Source organism: Labeo rohita, chromosome 25 (genome assembly GCF_022985175.1).
Source record: "Labeo rohita strain BAU-BD-2019 chromosome 25, IGBB_LRoh.1.0, whole genome shotgun sequence".
NCBI lineage: Eukaryota > Metazoa > Chordata > Actinopteri > Cypriniformes > Cyprinidae > Labeo > Labeo rohita.
The window spans coordinates 1,000,685-1,020,583 of record NC_066893.1 but is presented as its reverse complement, the minus strand read 5'-3'; the positions used below and the strand labels follow the sequence as shown (position 1 = coordinate 1,020,583).

Genomic DNA, 19,899 nt, shown 5'->3' with positions numbered 1-19,899 from the left:
TTTCTAACATGACTAGCAAGTTACTAACATGTTGTTAGCATGATTACCAACTTACTAGCATTTTACTAGCATGGTGCTAACATAATTAGCAAGCTACTAGCATGCTGTTAGCATGATTAACAAGTTGCTAGCATACTGCTAGCATGTTTCTAGCATGAATAACAAGTTACTAGCATGTTGTTAGCATGATTAGCAAGTTACTAACATTTTGCTAGCATGATTAGCAAGTTACTAGCATGATTCTGGTTGCATAGATTGATAGATGAGTTTGAATGAGTAGAAATGGGTTAGAAATACAGTACATAGAAGGGAAGTTTGATTGAGTCTCAAAGGATTCTGGGAGTTTTGAGAGTTGGAATTTGAAAAGTGTTGGCTCATTTGAACATTCCGTCAATGTAAATCTATGGGATTTTTCCCAATTTTCATCGTCATTTTTAGGAAAACCGTAAGTCCGATCAGTTAGAAACGATACAGCACACTCGGTCGGATCAGTGTGAAGATCTGGGTTGAGTTTGGAGTTCGTAGAGTTAAAGCTCTAGGAGGAGTTAGTGTCGACAGATTTAGTCTCAGAAGAAAATAGCATATCAGTAAGTTGGCTTTCTCAAGCCAACTTAATAATGATTCTATTTCATAACTATATAACTATAAAGTTTATATTATAGTTTTCTATTATGACTTACCGAATCATTTTTTTTTCTCAACTGTGGTGGAACGGGCTTCCATACAGTAGCCAATCAACTTCCATTATACTTTTTTCCCCCTCCATACTATGGAGGTCAATGGCTACGTCAACTGTTTGGTTACCAATATTCTTTAAAATAAATAAATAAATAAATAAATAAAGTTTTTTTTTTTTTTTTTTTCAAAAGTTCAACAGAAAAAAAAGAAACGCGTAGAGATTGAAACAACCTAAGGTCGCGTAATTTTTTTATGTCCTTTTTTGGGTGAACTTTGCCTTTAAGTCCTCTTAAGCTTTACTAATTTCCATTTTGCAAACAACAATTAATTGTCTGATAATGTTCAGTTCCCACCAACATCTCGGACAAACAGTTAACCCCATTCAAATAAATAAATAAATAAAATAATAATAATCACACAACAGATAGTAAACAGTTTATTGTTGCATCTAGTAAAAACCTCTTTACATGTAGTTGTGAACAGATACCATGCCAAGGTTCACGAGGAAAGTGTGTCGACCCTGATGGAAGGATTTGGTGTTCATCACAAGACATTTCCAGAACTTGCCTCACAAGCATCACCTAAGATCGTGGTTTGTGACAAGACCTGCATGCAGCAATTTCCTGATTATACGCCAGTATCACTGTTCCAACACTGAACAAACACAGCTTCAATTTACACTGTAACACCGTCTCTTTTAAGAAAACTCTGGAATTAAGTGAACAGACTAATAATACCAGAACACCCCTAATAATTATATAAACAAGTGATATTTTAGGACAACATGGACATTTGTTGTTCCTAGATAAAGGTTATACCTTCTTTGTTCATACTGACCAGTTAATTATCAATGGCTGCATTATGAAGCCCTAATTAAATCAATTCCATGTCCTTTAGATGAATATTCACTTGCCAGACTGAAATGAACGTGTATTATTGAAATAAAACATCTATTCACTGAATTAAAGAGCTTGAAAAGTGCAAGAGGATATTTCACTCAAAATGCAAAATTCTAAATGTTTTGCGTCTTACAAATTAGACTTTAATTTATGCTATAATCCGAAAACAGTTTCATTATCAACTTAACCCAAATATCCCAACAATTTAAAGAAACATTTAACAAAACTACACAAAAAACATTTTTTTGCAGTGATGTCACAGCCGTACGCTACACAATCAGATCTGAAGTCGAAAAAAACTGGCCAGTTAAAATATCAAACCTTCAACTTAAGCGATAAATCCATAAAAAAAAAAAAAGACTTTGCATCATTTCGCTTGTTCCACAGCAAAAACTCACTTTGAGAATAATGCAAAGCTGTCAGAGGCCAAAAATTAAATTTGGTTGCAAAATGAAATGCATCCGATCAGAATCGGACTTGCGTGATGCATAGGTGTGGATGTGACATCACAATGTGCACGTCAGGTAAAGCTGCATGAGGTCACATGACATTATGACATCATGCTAGTGCAGTCAGTGACTATAAAGCACAGTAGCTGAACGAGGAGAGAGGGGAAAAGCTAAACAGCGTCTGGGTTACAGTACACAACACATTCTGGCTGTTCAACGGTCCAGCTTCAGTCACATTAAAGACAGAAAGCAGAAGAAACCATCCACTGGGAAGCAGTGCTACTGAATAATCTCTCAAACATCCTGTCAAATAATCATTAAGTTCTCACACACGTCCCAGCCAGCTTTTGGCTCAGTCAGTTTCACGTGACGTTTTATGAGGTGAAGAGTATATGATCTGAATGTTGAATGACAGGAATATAATTGTTAGTGGTAGAAGCTCAAGAGTGGCAAGAATGCGTCGTCAAAGAAACTGCAGCATAGACTCACAGAGTAGCATTATTTCTTAGTAAAGACGAGTTCACTCATCAGTAAACGTCTGCTACAAAGTGCTACATACTGCAAAGTGGACCTTGTCAAATATAAATCAAATCTATAGAATATATAAACACATCACTGAGGTCGCTTTGTATCGGTTGACCATATCGTGTCATTTTAGTTTAAATTGTGCTATTTTATATTCAAAAGGAATCGTTTCCCTTAAAGATTACATTTCTAAAATGGCCTTTACTATCAATACTGACACGCTGAAGCGCTTTCCCTGATGAGCAACCTCACTAGAAACTACAGAAGGGATTGATGCATCCGAATGTAAATCTAAATCCAACGTACCATGTTTATACATGTGTGTGTATATATATATATATATATAAAAAAAACAACTAAAATCTATTTACTACAGGAATAGCAATAGTGATGTTGGGGTTGAAGATTGAAATTACCTTAGAAAAATACGATAATGTATAACTGAGTTCCAGGCAGTCTATTTTGATGCCAAGTACACTGTAAGATACTTTATAGCAAAACAAGTCAAAAATAAAGCTCATTCAGTGATCGAAATCATCACGATACATTGTTCTAGATAATCTGTTAGCTGTGAGCAGCCCACGGAAATCATAATATATTTGAAACCATCAGGAAATATTATTTTCAAATTAACAATTAAAAAAAAAATAGCATTTGTTCCACTCCTCAGGAAGAAATGGAGTAGGTGTTTCATTAATATCCAGGTTTCAAGCAGTCGAACCCCAGTGCTGGTGACAGATTTACAACATGTACGTTTATCTCCTCGTTCTCAGCAAAATGTGACCTGAAATGCAGTTCCCACACAAATCAGGTCTTCTGGATCCACTTCCTCTGAACACTATGCAGTGATTTTGTTATCCTTCTGGAGAAACAAGTAAAAAGAGAAAGTAATTATCTACTAAAGAAAAATAAATCTTAATCTCAGAAATGCATTTAAAAAGAGTTCTACTTTTTTGATGCATTTAAAACATCTGCAAACCATCATTTCAGATTAGGGCTTAAGAACGGATCGCGAATCTTTCATATGCAAAATGATTCATGAACTGGCTCCAATCTAAATCAAAAAGTTTGCGATACATGCTCCAAAGTTCGGATCTAAATCTACTGATTCACGAACCCGCTCCGATGTCTTGATCTGGTTCGAATGATTTGCAATACACAAAGTTCCAATCTAAATCAAATTGTTTGCGAAACTGCTCCGAAGTGCCGATCTAAATCAAATGACTTACGATACGCAATTTAACATCCCAATCTCAATCAAATGATTTGTGATACGCAAAGTTCTGATCTAAATCAAATTATTCGCGAACCCGTTCTGAAGGCCTGATCTGAATCAAATGATTTGAAATGCGCGAAGTTCCAATCTAAATCAAATGATTCGCAAACCTAAGAAGCCTCGATTTAAATAAAAAGATTTACGATAGGCGATTTGAAGTCCCGATCTGAATCAAATGATTTGTGAACCCGCTCCAAAGTCGATCTGAACTAAATTCAAATTCAATTCAAATGCATTTGTACAGCGCCTTTCACGATTTGAAGTCCCAATCTGAATCAAATGATTCATGATATGCGAAGTTCCAATCTAAATCAAATGATTCGCAAACCTGCAAAGTCCTGATTTAAATCAAAAGATTTGCGACACACGATTTGAAGTCCTGATCTGAATCAAATGATCTGTGATACGCAAAGTTTCAATCCAAATCAAATGAGTTGCAAACCTGCTCCGAAGTTGCGATCTGAATCAAATGATTTGCGAACCCACTCTGATGTCCCGACCTGAATGAAATGATTCATGATATGTAAAGTTCCGATCTGAATCAAATGATTTGCGAACCCGCTCTGAAGTCCTGATCTGAATCAAATGATTCATGACACACGATTCAATTGGAGCTCTTCGAAACAGTGAATCATTTTGGAACGCAATGGTTTAACCAATTCAAAAAGCTTTGTTTCATGCTTCACTATATGCGCTTTCTAAAATCATTACAAACGTTGTCAAAATTAAAAAATTAATGCATCTTTTAATTTGATTTGGTTTTTGCTAGTGAATCGCTTGAACAATGATCCAAATCACGAGTTTGAATCAAAGGAACAGTTCCAGCATAAATGAACCACTGAACAACAGTTCATCTCTTTTCGCGTCTTCAGCCATGTTTACACAACATTGTCAGCACTACTACTGACTTAGCTCACTAGTTTTATGAGATTAACTAAAAAATAAACTAATAAATACTTTAAGCACCTTGTACAAATCCAGATTTCTATAAAATTATGTATATCAGAAAAATAATTTCTAACTCGTTCATTACCCTGTATTCGAAATCAGCAAACTCTCTTCCTCCTTGACTTCCTCTGTATCCTCCTCTAAAGCCACTTCCACCAGGGTAAGATCCAAACGACCCTCGTCCAGTTCCACGGCCCCGGCCCCCTCTGAAGCCCATGCCGCCACGCCCTCTGTAACCTCCACGACCCCGTCGTAACGGGAGGCCAAACGTCTCTGCGTTCATCCTCCGCTCCTCCGCCCAGGTCTGCCTCCGCTCTCTTTACGGTGAATTGACAAAAAAAACAAGTACAAAAACAATTTACACTTTTTCCATACTAAGTTTCTACACAAACATAAGGCTATTTTTAAGAAGTGCTGCATTCTGCAGTACTCACCGGGGGAATCCAGACGCTCCAGACCTCTCCTTCCTGTTTAAAATCAGGCACAATAAAAAGATTTGCTGCAAGGTTTGTTGCATTATGTAGCAAAAGAGAGATTTTACACACGGAAGCTCATATTAAAGTTTTGCTGGATGTGATCTGACCTTGTGTCATCACAGGAGATGTTGTCAAAGAAGGATTTGGATTTATCGTAGTAGCAGTTTGGTCCGAGAGGATCCTCTTCATCAGCGTTTCCTTCGCTGTTCTGAGTGTCAACTCCTGAATCACCCTTATCCTCACCATTCAGAGCCTTATCGGACTTCTCATCTGTACAAACATATGTAGTTAATGCACAGAGAAATATAACTGCGTTTTCTCTAGACTACAGCATGAGAATGCTATGCCCTTTACTTTGCAAAAGTGTGCTTAATTATACTGAATATGCACTTGTAATATACTTAAGTGTTTTAAAAAAAATTGTACTTGCAAATACAAATTTTGTGACTGTCTCAGGTACACTTTGTAATGTCAACACTTGATGAGTTGACTAACATACTGAAGTACATGCAAGTACTTGATTATAATATTAAAGTTAATAGCGCCTTTAATTCCATCTCTATTGAAACTTATGTTATGCATTTAACTACATTTGTAATTACACATTTATAATGATAGTCGCAATCAAACTATTTTTTAGTTTACCATAAATGATTTTAGTACATTCAACAGTCCAAAAAAGCACTCTAGAGTTATACTAATTACATTTTAAAAACTTAAACTAGATTGCATTTAATATGCAACTAAGTGTCAAAACATTACACTGTGCGCATATTAGGCATGTTTTTACCAATTCCAAACCACAATCTTAATAACTACTATCAATTGTGCATTTAATAATTTAGATGTGATATATAATTGTCCTTAAAGGCTGGAAGTGAAAAAAACCCTCATATTCAGGTGTGCATAATTATTAGGCACATTTTCTTTTACTTATAAATAAGCCTAAAAAGGACTTAAACCCAAACTGAAAAGTCAAAAATTATTAAATGCAATACTAATGCAATACTAGAATTTGCAAAGTTCAGGCATGACCATTGGACAGAGAAATGCTTGTTGGGTCAGAACGGTTGAGAGAGAAGGAGAGAAGGGGAAAGAAAAAAAAAAAAAAAACAGTGGGGAAGAAAAGCATTAACTGCAAAAGAATTAAGAATTAGGTGTGAAACCATCAGGAATCATTTGGTGCCACCATTTTCCAGAACTGCAACCTATCTGGAGTCTTCAGAAGTGCAATGAGTCAGGTTCTCAGAGACTTTGCTTGGGTGAAAAATCCTAAAAAATTAGCCTCACTTAAAAAGAATAACCTGAAGTGTTGTGAAATACATGAACACTGTTTTAGGCTTTATAGACCGATAAGTTGAGAGTGACTCTTGAAGGACCAGCATCAAATCGTCTTGTACCACTCTTTCAAGAATTTATCTTCCAAAATCTGGCAGTAAGTTTTGGGAGCTCATTTTAGTCCATCTCTGCAAGTCAGACTTTTCAGGATAGGAGACGAGACTAAACATGAACTCCCAAAATGTACGGCCAGATTCTGGAAGATAAATACTTGAATCAGAGGTACAGAAGGATGTTGTTCTGGTCCTTCAAGAGTCACTCTCAATTCGTCTGTCTATAAAGCCAAAAACAGTATTCATGCACTTCACAACATTTCAGCATGTTACTCTTATTAAAAAAGGGTCATTATTTAGGTTTTTTGCTCAAGCATTGTCTCTGAGAACCTGACACATTGCACTTCTGAAGACTTTAGGTAGGCTGCAGTTCTGGAAAATGGTGGTGCTGGAGACTAAATGGTTCCTGATGGTCTCACACCTAATTCTTCACCTTAATTCTTTTGTAGTTAACGAGTGTCTTTTCTTCTCCACCTGTTTTTTTCTGACCATGCTGACCCAACAAACATTTCGCTGTCCAATGGTCACGCCTCAACTTTACAAATTCTTGTATAGCATTGTATTGCATTGTTCTCATGGGCATTTAATAATGTTTGACTTTCCGAGTTAAATCTCTTTTTTTGGCTCATTTTATCTGTAAAAGAATTTTTCACTTACAGCATTCATAGACAAGTATATATCACTTATAAATGATTAAATACAAAATTAATAGTAGGTATTAAGATTGATGTGGTTTGGAACTGGTAAAATATGCTTGGAAAAAAAAAAATGACCAGAATATCAATGTGCCTAACAATTATGCACACAGTGTAAATTCAATTAGCAATTATTCTTTTATTACACACTTCCATAATATGCATTATTGAATATTCTCTTAAGAGCACATTTCTGTAATTTTTCAGCTGATCTTGCATATTTGGTAAACTGTTTGTACCTTTCAGCTTGAGTTTGCTCTGGAACTCTTTGTCGATCTCGTCTTTGTTGAACTGAGCATTGGCGCTCTCAAAGTCAAAGTCTTTCTCAAACTTCATGGGTCCTTCTCTCCGGACCGGGAATCGCCCTCTACCACGATGACCTCCGCCACGGCCGCGGCGGGCAGCAGGAGGACCACCAGCTGAGCAGAACAAACACACAATTGTTGTTCCAGAAATCATAAATACATAAAATATACATATAAAGCAGAAAACAAACATTACAAAAAAGAAAAAAACAAATAAATTAAGAAGCATGCTGTGACGTTCAGTTGCTAGTAACAAAGGAAAGTCTATACTGACAGACATGAGTTATGTTTAGTTGTTGTGTACAGAAAAATGCTATTGTTTACTGAGAAGTAATCAAGCTAAAGTAAAATAAAAGTATCACTTGAAGTAAACAAGCACAGCCTGTGTGAACAAAGAGTTACCCAAGAAACATAAGGACACAACGCCTTTCAACACAGAGGAGAGCTAAAGCATTTAAAAGTATAATGACATATGAGTACATACAGCAAATTGAGTGAATCTCATGAAAACATATTCCACTAAAATATAAAACAATATGCATATTTATGCACATTTTCAAGACAATTAGGTGCTCCCATTAAAACCTTTAATTATTAACATCAGCACACTGGTAGAGTTGGTAGAGTTTCTTAATAAAAACAATATCACATGTGAAGCCTACTGGTCCAAAAAATTGCATTTTTCATTAAAATCTCAGGGTGAAACACTCATCAGGCTGCATGAGATTCACCATTCAGAAGTTCCTCTATAAGAAAGGAGCTTGCTAAAAGCCACTGTGTGGATGCATGTGAAATACAGATGGACGAAGCTCATATAAGAATCATGCAGTTTTAGCATCCAACAGCACAACATAACTGCAGTAAAAGTCTTTTTGGCAGACATGTTATAACCTGCAAGCCGTTTAGAAGTGTCCCTGTTTCCTCCTCTGGACTGACTGGACTCTGGTACGCTTGGTTTCGGGACTTCAGTGCCTAGGAGAGTATAACTCTTTAAGACACGTTAAGCTGTACCAAATCCTTGTAGCAGAACCGGTTTTAAAACTACTACTGTTCATACAGTGTCATATTTCTCTATTCCTAATATTGTTGCTTTCCAGAGAAGCCCAGATAAAAGGCCTGTAATTGTTGACTAACTATAGGCGGAATGAATTACATTTGTCAAGTGACTACCTACCTGGACAGCATACTTGGCCCAAACATTATTGTAGTAGCACTAAGGGCCTGTTCTCATTCAGTGTTTAAAACATCACCAGTTTGGCTAGACTGACAGCCACATTTCAGACGAAGTCGGACATGGGAAAACCCAAGCTGACTTCCCACTTGCAACCTCATTGTGTTCATACGTCATGGTCACGTGAACACACCACATGACAGTGTTCTGGGGGCAGTTCACAAGCCAGTAATCACCAGCGAATCACCTGTTAGGGGCCATTCACACAAAACACATTTCCCCATTCAAATGCTCTATTTTTCCTTTGTTTTCCTATAAATGTGCTAGATGGATGTGTATGACCGTTGTGCTAACATCTTGTCTCTTTTGTAGTGACTCACACATGAGTGCAGTGAAGAATAGGGCTGTCACTAACAATTATTTTGGTAATCAAGTAATTAGATAATAAAAATAATAATAATAATAATAATAATAATAATAATAATAATAATAAAAAAAGATTTTTTTTTTTTTGGTGGTAATAAAAATAGATGTAAACGAACAAAAGCCTTTAAAATTACTCAAAATACATATAAGGCTATAATAATTAGTTTAAATAAAGTACTAAAAGCAAGTAATCATACGGTATAATTGAACAAAACTGTTAAAATACATCATATATTATAAACAATAGAGCTAATGTACATTATGCGATCTAACCCTTGTTTAATATTGACTAAAGTCAAATGCCCACTTAATCTGTAATACTTGCCTATTTCTTTACAACAGAAAAGCTGCAGCCACAATAATTTCTTGAACATATAAACTCAGATCAAGCGTTTAAACTTATTTTGAAAACACGATGAACAGTTAACATATTGAGAAAGATACTGATGCATTCTTCTGTCTTTGCAAAAAAAAAAAAAAAAAAAAAAAAAAGACATTCTCCACTTATTCTGCTGTTTGGCTGTTCAGTTGTTTCAGTCATTGCATCACGTCTCAGAAGCATGTCTCAAGACATTTGCATTCTGCACTGCGTTTTATTTATTTATTAATTTAAATCATTTCTGAGAGCTTTTTCTCACATTTTTAGATGCATTCTGTGTAAACAGCCCCTTAAAGCGATAGTTCACCCAAAAACTAAAATTACCTCATGATTTACTAACCCTCAAACCATCCTAGGTGTATTTTCAGACTAATAAAATTGGAGTTTTTTTAAAAAATGTCCTGGCTCTTCCAAGCATTATAATGGCAATGAATGGTGGTTGAGATTTTGAAGCCAAATAGAGTGCATCCCTCCATCGTAAAAAGTGCTCCACACTTTGTCCATATGTAAAACGTCATAAACCGTAATCTCTAGCTTCCGCTTGTCGTACACGCATTCACGAGAGAGTGGCATTCCAGCGGATGACAAAGGCATAGCATAACCTCCGGTGAGAAGTGATAAATGCAGAAGCACAGTGGAGAGAGCAAAACAAAACACCGGTCATGAATTAGGATTTAGAATTTGTAAAGAAAAATGTCAGAAGATTCTGATAAAAGCCAAGAGGAGGCTGGTTTTCCTATGCTGTAAACAAAACTTGGTTCTCATGAGACTAGCATATTTTCAACAAAGCTTACACTCTGCCTACGTCATCTGCTGGAACGCAACTCTCTTGTGAACACATGAACGACAGTTAGCTAAAGCTAGAGATTATGATATATAAAGTTAATTATGAATAATTTTCTTACACAAACGCATCAATTCACTCCTGAAGGTCTTCATTAACCCCCCCGGAGCTGTGTGGAGCAAGTTTATGATGGATGGATGCACTTGATTAGACTTCAAAATCTCAACACCCATTCACCGCCATTGCAAAGCTTAGATGAGCCAGAACATTTTTTTTAATACAACCCAATTTGCATTCATCTGAAAGTATAAATAAAATACAGCTAGGATGGCTTGAGGGTGAGTAACTCATGGGGTAATTTTTGTTTTTGGGTGAACGTTCTTTTTCAGCATTATTTGGAAAAGTGGTAACAGTGAACTGCAACACTTTGGTCTAAAGCAGCAAGTTTGTGGCATCTGGACTTATTCCTACCCCTAGTCTGTTCTGTGAGGTCCACAGGCTTCTGCGTATTGGTGGAGGCTGCGCGAGTTGACACTGGGCTTTTGCGACCCACGCCTGTGGGAGCAGCGGTGGTGACTGCAGGTGCTGATGGGGCAGCAGGTTCCACTGGGGGGCTCTTTCGCAGAGCGTCCAGTGCCGGACTGGTGTGACCTGTATAAGAAGAATGGTAAAAGTTAGAAGACACTTACGTAATCTGACCGCTTACAGTGAAAAGGTTAAGAACCACAGCCACCCTGACGTGAGGAAATCAGTGCTGGTTAGAAGACAAAATTTGGTGGATTGTGTTAATGAAGTTATTTAGCAATTAAACAGATCACCACAATCCAGTCACACACACACACACCACTCAGAGAATTTTTTAAATCAAAGATTCAAAACACATATAGTGGCCATGTACACACAGCTGCTAAATGAATTTGTCGCAGAGAGCTGAAAGGGGTCATCAGATGCCCATTTTCCACAAGTTGATATGATTCTTTAGGGTCTTAATGAAAAGTCTATAATATACTTCAGTTAAAAAAAAAAAAAAAAAAAAAAAAAAAAAAAAAAAATTGTGTAAAACAGCACCCTTTTTACCTTGTCAAAATGAGCTCTGCAAAAACCAACCCATTTTGATGGATTGTTCCTTTAAATGCCAATGAGCTCTGCTCACCCGCCCCTCTCTTCTCTCTGTGGAGTGACGAGCCTGTTTACTTTAGCCACCTTTAGTGTGTTTAGCTGCGAAACTAGCACGTTATTAGGAAAGGTGATGCGGACATTCATAAAAAAAAAAAAACCCTTATACTCAATTGACTTACTTCCCTGCTCTGGCATCGAAACAATGGAGGTTGGACTGTTACAGTTGATTTAGGGCAGGTCTGAGGTAAGACGCTCATGTCAATCAACTATCGTGCATGGATTTTTTTTTCATTATAGGGTAGATGTGTACATACACTGCCAACATGCAAAAGTGAACTTGGCATCCGATGACCCCTTTAATCCAGTTCTGTACACACAGAGTTCAGGAGCGACAACAGAAATTCAGATTGTAACAACCAAAATATGTGTAGAGTGCACAGAATCAAAGTGTAGAAGTAGTTGGTTATGCAGTCAAGTCACTCACAAATACTGACATTTGGCATGTGAACTACAGGGACTCCAAAGACAACCATCAAGTCACTGAGGCTAACGTCACTACATAAACATGGTGGAAGTGGCTTGCTAATGCACTGGTAGCTCCGACAGAATGGCTACATAAACCAAGGAACATAACAGGAAACCCAAGCACTGAAAGGGATAGTCTTAGCACATTGCACTTCCAACAATGGTGGATAGGTCTGGAACCCAAGGTCCTGCAGAGTTTGGGGTATATACACAGGACCATGAAGTGTGATGACTAACACAATGAATCAAACATACCAACTTGTAATTCTGAAGTAATCCTGAAGACTTCAGTCAGACTTTTCAGGAGTGTTTGATTAGGGGTGCAGCACAACTCTGCAGGACACTGCACCTTGAGGGCCATTGTTGCCCATCTCCAAAGTTGGGAAAAGGTACGATAGAAAATAGGATCTTCAAGGATACTGGACAAGGTGGGTCCTCCTACCTTGAGGAACAACACTAATTCATGAGACTGGAGCTGTGTTGATTTTTTTCTTCTGTGAGTGGTCTATGACACCCTCTAATCCAGGGCTGGGCAAATTTGGTCCTGGGGCCCGTTCTTCGTACGTCACTTATTACATCCGAGATCAAATGACACATCCAAGATGACATAATCGTGCTAATCATGACCTGGCTTAATTCGGTTCTTCGAACGCACCTGTTGTTGATGATTAGTATGGCTGGATTGAGTTATCTGTTGGTTTAAAAGGGGCTATGTATCGATACTCAAAACCATGATCAGCAATGCAGCGATTGGCTGGCGGCAAGACAGCAACATAATGACATCATATGATTAAAAAACACACCTGACAAAAAACATGACAAATTTCTGGACTTTTATAAGGAAACAGCCAAGCGAACAAAAGTACATAATGTTATAATAGATCAATGAAATGTGCACTGTTTTTATTTTATTTATTTATTTTTTTTTTTTACATTATTCCCAATTATGTATATTCACGATTTCTAATATTTGTACAGACTTTACTTTTTTTTTTTTATTTCAATGTAATAATTAGCAATTCATTTAATTTTATATTTGAAACAAATTTGCTACGTGACAGCATTAATTAAAATTTCTTAAGGATCAAGATCTCACGTTATCTGTATCTCATGCGCTCCATAAAGGCACTCCTATAATAGCTGTCATCACTCAAATTAATGCACGCCTCTACATTATCTGTATAACATGTGTGTAAGATTCTAATACATTTATAAAGTACTTTTAATGAGTAAACCTGGCTGTCTATTATAGATTACACAACATTATTATATTATTTTCAAATAATTTTTTAAATTATTATTATTTTAAATTATTGTCCCTGGGTCAATAGTACTCTTGTAATAAAGTAGTAGTGGTTGGGACAGATTTTAAGTATCAATTCTGCTTAAATGCAATTTGCTTAGATGCAGTCTAATCCTGTTTACATGAAATAAGCCTGCTCCCGAGCAGGTTTACGCTTACGGATCTGTTGCTATGACAGCAAGTCCCGGATGAGCTTCGAAGAACCGAACGATCCAAGATCACGCGAAATCGTCAACAATCAAATCCAGCTAACTTAGTTAGCGAGGTACGAAGAACGGACCCCTGGAGGGCCACTGTCCTGCAGAGTTTAGCTCCAACATTAAAATCAAACACACCTGAACAAGCTAACCAATGTCTTCAAGATTACTAGAAAGCTACAGGCAGGTGTGTTTGATTAGGGTTGGATCAAAACCCTACAGGACAGTGGCTCTCCAGAAACAAAGTTGCCCAGCCCTTTTCTAATCCCTAGAGCAGGGGTGCCCAAACTTGGTCCTGGGGAGCCAGTGTCCTACAGAGTTTAGCTCCAACTTGCCCTAACACACCTGCGGAAGTTTCTAGTATGCCTAGTAAGAGCTTGATTAGCTGGTTCAGGTGTGTCTAATTGGGGTTGGAGCTAAACTCTGCAGGACACCGGCCCTCCAGGAACGCGTTTGTGCACTCCTGCTATAAAGAACTTGCATAGGAAGTGACTCTGAAAAATGTGCAAACTCTGCAGAATCAAGAGGCCTTAAAAGGCACACATACTGTTAAATTGCAAGGCAGCATCAACCCAGGGAAAGTACAGGTGGTGCCATGATAAAGTATCAGTGCTCACAGGCATTCTGAAGAAGGACAAGATCAAGCACCCAGTCAGGGTATAGCCAGCATATGCAGTTTCTTTTATTCAAAAAATGAGCCAGGCACTTTTCTCCATTTTGCACCAAGGCCAAATGAGCTGCACTGTGCCCACTGTGTAGGGGTGGAGATGTACCTAGGTAGAAAGTACCTTGTCCACAACACTGGAACCAGACATAACTATGCAGTAAGAAAGAAAGAAATTTGCTCTGGTGGAGCTGGAAGAACCCTGGAAAGAGGTTGCCAGGAGGCATCAGACGCACCTTTTCTACCAAGGCAGTTTGAGTGCTAGTTCAGAGCCAGAGCCTAGTTTCAAATCGGTTCTTTGTCTTTCAACACCCAAAGCACCATCTCTGAACCAGGAAAAGTAGTTTGTAAGTAGCTCCAAAACATTGCTGGTCTAATAGAAAGAACCTTTTGCGTCTGGGACTGGGGGCAGGGTTACCATGACCAACAAGACGAACAGAAATTTGACTGCCATTTTTGAAACAGCAGCTGAATACGAACACGCTGGTTATGCAGTGTTTAAATGCAGATGTGGGTTGACAAAGCCATGAACATCAATATCAACGCAACATCCGCCATTGTTGATATTAGGCTTGCTAGGGATGCATAAGCGCTGCGCAGACCAGACAACATGTAGTGTCGAAGTACCGTGAGAGCAATTCAGAAGCTTAAAGGGTTGTCTGCTCTCCAATCACTCTTGTGATGCTTGGTGTCGTGTGCATCTCGAGCAAGCCTGGTGTGTTTGTGTTTGGCGCTGCCATGCTAGCATTGAATCAAGGGCTGGGCTACTTCAGACCTGGAGGGCCACTGTCCTGCAGAGTTTAGCTCCAACCCTAATCAAACGCACCTAAACAAGGTAACCAATGTTATCAAGATCCCTAGTAAGCTACAGGCAGATTAGGGTTGTTTGATTAGGGTTGGAGCTAAACTCTGCAGGAGAGTGGCTCTCCAGGACCATAGTTGCCCAGCCCTGCTCTAATCCCTAGAGAACTTGCACAGGTGGTGATTGTAAAAAGTCTCATTGTGCAAACTCCTCAGAGTCTTAAGGCCCGGGTATACTTCACTTTCCGCATTCTGTTCCATCTCACACACAGCTGCGTCCGCACATCTTTGTGCCACATGCTAGCATTGCTAGGAAAAGTGAAACATGTTCAGTGAAGCAAGACCTGGCTCGGTGGTGGCTTTCTAGCCCGTAAGGGTTACTAGAAACCTACAAGGAGGAGAGTTTTACCAAGGTTAGGGCAAAACTCTGCAAGACTGGGGCTCTCCAGAACCAACACTGGCCGCCCCTGCAATAGGGAAACTCCCTTTTGGAAACAGCCAAGAATATGGGAGGCCAAAAATAGGTTGAAAAATCACCAGAAAGAGACTACTGTTATGGAACTGGAAAGAAGATAGTAGGTCCGGTTATCCTGTACTACTGACCCACTAACTTGAGTCTCGTAACTGAGGGTTGAAACACATGGGAAGGTTAGGCTGGACTTGCCAGCCAGAAGTTTCTGGATAGCAACCAAGGAAAACCTGTGAAACATAGGAAAGTTTCCCATGGATTTATTGGGATAGCAACCAAGCAAGTTTAACAAGCTTGAATCTCTTGAAAGTGCAGGAATATAATGTTTATTGTCGAACAATAATGCCCCTGATCACTGAAGTTAGTCTTTTCAAACAGTTTGAACTGTATATCCATATTTCATGTTTACACTGCCAACTCATGCAACATTCACTCCGCCATTTAAATGTGACTATTCCCAAAGATCTGAAGTGTGTCCATGGCATGCAAGTTATTTAGGTTAGTAGAAAACTACTAAACCCCTATGTTTTTCTTCTACATGCAGGTGCCTTAAAACTTCCTCTGAGAGTGAGAAGCGAAACTGTTACACATGAAACTTTCAAAAGACAAAGAGACAACCGAAACACAAGAGACCATCAAACTGTTAGGATCATGCTGAGTTCTAAACACAAAGCTTTTTTTTCACACTCATAAACTGAAAAAGTCAAATTTCGATTGGCTTTGGCAGTTAGATGAACTCAAATTATTCGGCTTATAAACTTTGAATAGTTTGATTTTGACCCCCATGGAGAGGTTTACCTTCTGCTATGAATGCACACAAAGTGTCACTGTTGAAAGCAGAGGCAATAGTACTGCTCTGAGACAGTGCTGCAGACATGCCAGTGTCACTACCAAACAATCCCATTGTACTTCCTGTGAGGAAAGGAAGAGCAGGCACACACATCAGAGGTGCCATAGGATTATCAAAAACGGACTCAAACATCCTGTTCTTTTACTTCTGCTCAGCACCTTGTGACAAATTAATGGATGTGTTGCAGTATTTTACAGTTGTGTATTTTATTATAAAAATGCTCCTCAGTTTAGATGAACTAAAACATCTCCAGTACAAAGCTGTGAAGAGGCACTCACCGACTCCAACAGTGCCAAACTGCGGTGAGACCAGTGGGCTAGGGTTGAACTGGGTGTATGGTGTGACTTGTGGACGGTTGAACAGCCCGTAGGAGTTCCCAGACTGGAAGGATGATGGTGGGGCAGTGGAAGATCCCATAGATGACTAACAGATAAACAAAACATGATGAGGTCACCATTTAAGAACTACGTTATAAACAATGACAAACCAGAAAACCAACACTATTCAAACTAAAAATTATGAAACAAAGCTCAAAGACTTAACTTCTAAATACAGGTTTTCTCTAGTTTCAGCATTTGAAAGCTAATAAGCTTGATTACAATGTATTGCTGGCTATCACTACAAATATACCCGTGATACTTACGACTGGTTTTGTGGTCCAGGGTCACATTTCATAGATGCATAAATGGTGTTCTGTGTGTCTTTATGACATTAATCATGTCTGACGTGAGTTTTTTTTATTTTTAAGTCTAGTTTATTTGTTTAGAGGGGTAATGCACATTAACATACATTGCTGTAAATGTGCCAGAATTAGCCAAAAAGGCTATTTTTCATCTGTAGACCCTTGACAAAATGTTAAAAAGTCACCCTAAAGACAAAAAGAGCATATTGCACTCATATACACACCATGAAGCAGTAGAAGCAGTAATTAAAAAAGTAAAATACTAAAAACTACAAACACACAATAGCACATAAAAATCAAACTAAAATACAATAATAAGAAAGTTATCTTGAAAAAAAAAAATTGTTCAATGATGCATCTTTATGGATTTACACATTTTGTGCAAAAACAATTGGCACCCAATCTGACATTAAAAGAAAATGCAATTATTATAACAAATTAATGGCTTGTTTTTGTTGTTTAATCACATGGTGTTATGGTGTTTCATGAGATATTTCCCTTCATGAGACACAAAAAAAGAATGTCCCCACTTCAAGGTTTTTAACTGGTGATGTTGTGAAACGTTAGATTTCCATTGCTTTTGTTTTAGTACAACAACAAAGCACTAAAAAAAAAAGACAACCAAGATTGTCTATGATTATTCAATAAACACTTAATTTTTTAAAAAAAAAAAAAAAAAAAAAAAAAAATTCTTTCATAATATCACTGTGTGCTTCTTTGACAGATAGAAGACAGTTGATGACACCAGACAAAATGCAGTGCTAACTGGTTTCAGACAAAACTTCATTAATTGGTTTAGGATCTGGTAATAAGAGTGATCCACATTCTTGGCTTTCCAAGGATCTAAAAATACTAGACTTTGGCTTGCATGTGCCTAAAACACATTACTTGCAGTTTACAAGCTTATTATAAACCTCCATTATTTCATTTGCACAGGATACTTATTAGCTACCGAGTCCATTCTTGTTTATACCTGAACGATAGCGGGGTCCTGAGGCAGAGAGCATGTCGGTTTAGGTGGTTCACACACAGTCAGATCTTTGATGTCACTTCCTCTAAATATAATATACTCAAACGTCTCATCCCTGGGTGCGATGGGGCGATCCGTGGGTCGGTCCTCTGTGCCAAAGGAGCGCACTGCAACAAGAATTAAAACAGCAAAACATGTTTTAAATGAGCTTCCATCCAAGTAATTTGTCTTCCTTTGAGATTTGACTCCAATAACGCGGATAGACTGTAATCTTCTTAAAATCAGACAGCTTTTGCACGGTAAGTAATCCAGTTGTTCAGTCTGACGTCAGCACTTCTAAACAACAAACAGTGCTAACATACCTTCACAGTGTGCTGTAGTGCTATCAAAAATCATGTTTCTAACCTTCAGAATGTATATTTTCAAAATCTCAGCTGGCCAGGTAGTGATTCATTTTTATGACTCATTAAAACATTTGTTTCTGGGACAGTGCGTGTCTGGACTACACTGCAAGTATTTTTTTTTTTTTTATTATTATTTTTTTAATCTTGGCTTAAATGCATGCTATAGAGGAACAGTGCTCATAAAAGCCAGTTGAGACTCAGCAACAGCCTTCCTTCACAATATTTCCCATGAAATTTCAATATAATAATAAATTAAATGGCATAATAATTAAATTAAATAATTTAACGCAAAAAAACGTTTCTCAGTTTAATACTTATTACTTTAACTTTAATACTTCTTATTGAATAATTACACTTACTTAATACAAATTTCCCACAGTGGCTATAGTTTCAGCCAAAATATCATAGCGACTACAAACTACATATACAACAAAACTGTGATACCTTGATATTACAGTACTAACAATAAGAGTCACAGGTACTTTGTCAGAAACTCTGGTTAACATGGAAAGTTTGTAATATTATGCATCACTCTCAGACAACAACTAAGTTAACAGCTGTAGAGGAGGAAATCCCACATTAAACAAACTAGCATGCTGTGGGAAATCCTAGTCAGCAGCCAGCGTTAATACACTTTTGGACATGACATACGCGTTCATTTTGCAGTTATGCAGGTGAACATAGTGCGTAAAATTAAAACACACGTTTATAAAGCCCAAAACTGCCGCACGAGGCTACAGTGCTCGACAGTGCTGTCTGTGTAGGGCAGCTCACTACATTTACGACACAGCCTCGTTGCTAAATGCTAACGCGTATAACGCGAAAATACCAACGTTAACGTTTAACACGAACCAAAGCCCGTACGAAGTGTGTGTTGTGTTTAAAGAGTGTTTTTGACCTTTGGCGAGCGCGACGGTGGAGTTCTCTGTGTCGATGGTGTAGAGAATGCCTTCATAACGGATCTCCGCCTTACTGATCAAACTGATCTTACTGCCGATATACGGCGTGCCGCCGCTCATCGTGACTTTACCGCTTGAGCTAAACTGAGATAGTTCGGTTAAAAAATACAGCTGCACTTCACAGCATAAACAAACTGCTGCTAGTGCGTGAGAGTGTTTGCTAATATAATATGGCCGCCTGCATTTTCAGGCCATTCAGGCGGAAGTGACGTTTGACCGCCTTCATTACGTCAGTATGAGGATTTCCCAACGTTTTTTTCGTTTTTTTTTTCCGCTTATTAAATAATTTTGGTTTAATCTATCCGCATTCCTCACTTTAAAAACTGAATCAGAGATCGCTTTAACATTGTGTGAAATACTTTTATAGTTATTTTACCTAATTATAAATAATATATGGGACCCTGGTCCACAAAACTAGTCATGAGGGGCAGTTTTTTTTAAAATTGAGATTTATACATCATCTGAAAGATGAGTAAATAAGCTTTCCATTGATTAATGGTTTGTTAGGATAGGACAATATTTTATGACAACTTTTTGAAAATCTAGAATTGGGT

At 37.9% G+C, this 19,899-nt stretch overlaps 1 protein-coding gene across 3 annotated transcripts; it reads right to left on the bottom strand.

Moving 5' to 3' along the window:
• Nucleotides 1-1,101: 1,101 nt before the first annotated feature.
• lsm14aa (LSM14A mRNA processing body assembly factor a) lies at nucleotides 1,102-19,539 on the bottom strand. Of its 3 annotated transcripts, XM_051099509.1 has the most exons (11): nucleotides 19,285-19,539; nucleotides 17,986-18,149; nucleotides 16,609-16,753; nucleotides 16,279-16,392; nucleotides 10,874-11,053; nucleotides 8,534-8,614; nucleotides 7,577-7,756; nucleotides 5,359-5,521; nucleotides 5,210-5,242; nucleotides 4,861-5,092; nucleotides 1,102-3,413 (listed from the first exon to the last, which is right to left on the bottom strand). In XM_051099509.1, the coding sequence occupies exons 1-11, from the start codon at nucleotides 19,403-19,405 to the stop codon at nucleotides 3,390-3,392; spliced, it is 1,437 nt and encodes a 478-aa protein (XP_050955466.1). In that variant the 5' UTR covers nucleotides 19,406-19,539; the 3' UTR covers nucleotides 1,102-3,389. The 3 variants fall into 3 exon arrangements, with proteins under 3 accessions (XP_050955466.1, XP_050955467.1, XP_050955469.1); XM_051099510.1 differs by lacking the exon at nucleotides 8,534-8,614; XM_051099512.1 differs by lacking the exon at nucleotides 16,279-16,392.
• Nucleotides 19,540-19,899: the final 360 nt, after the last annotated feature.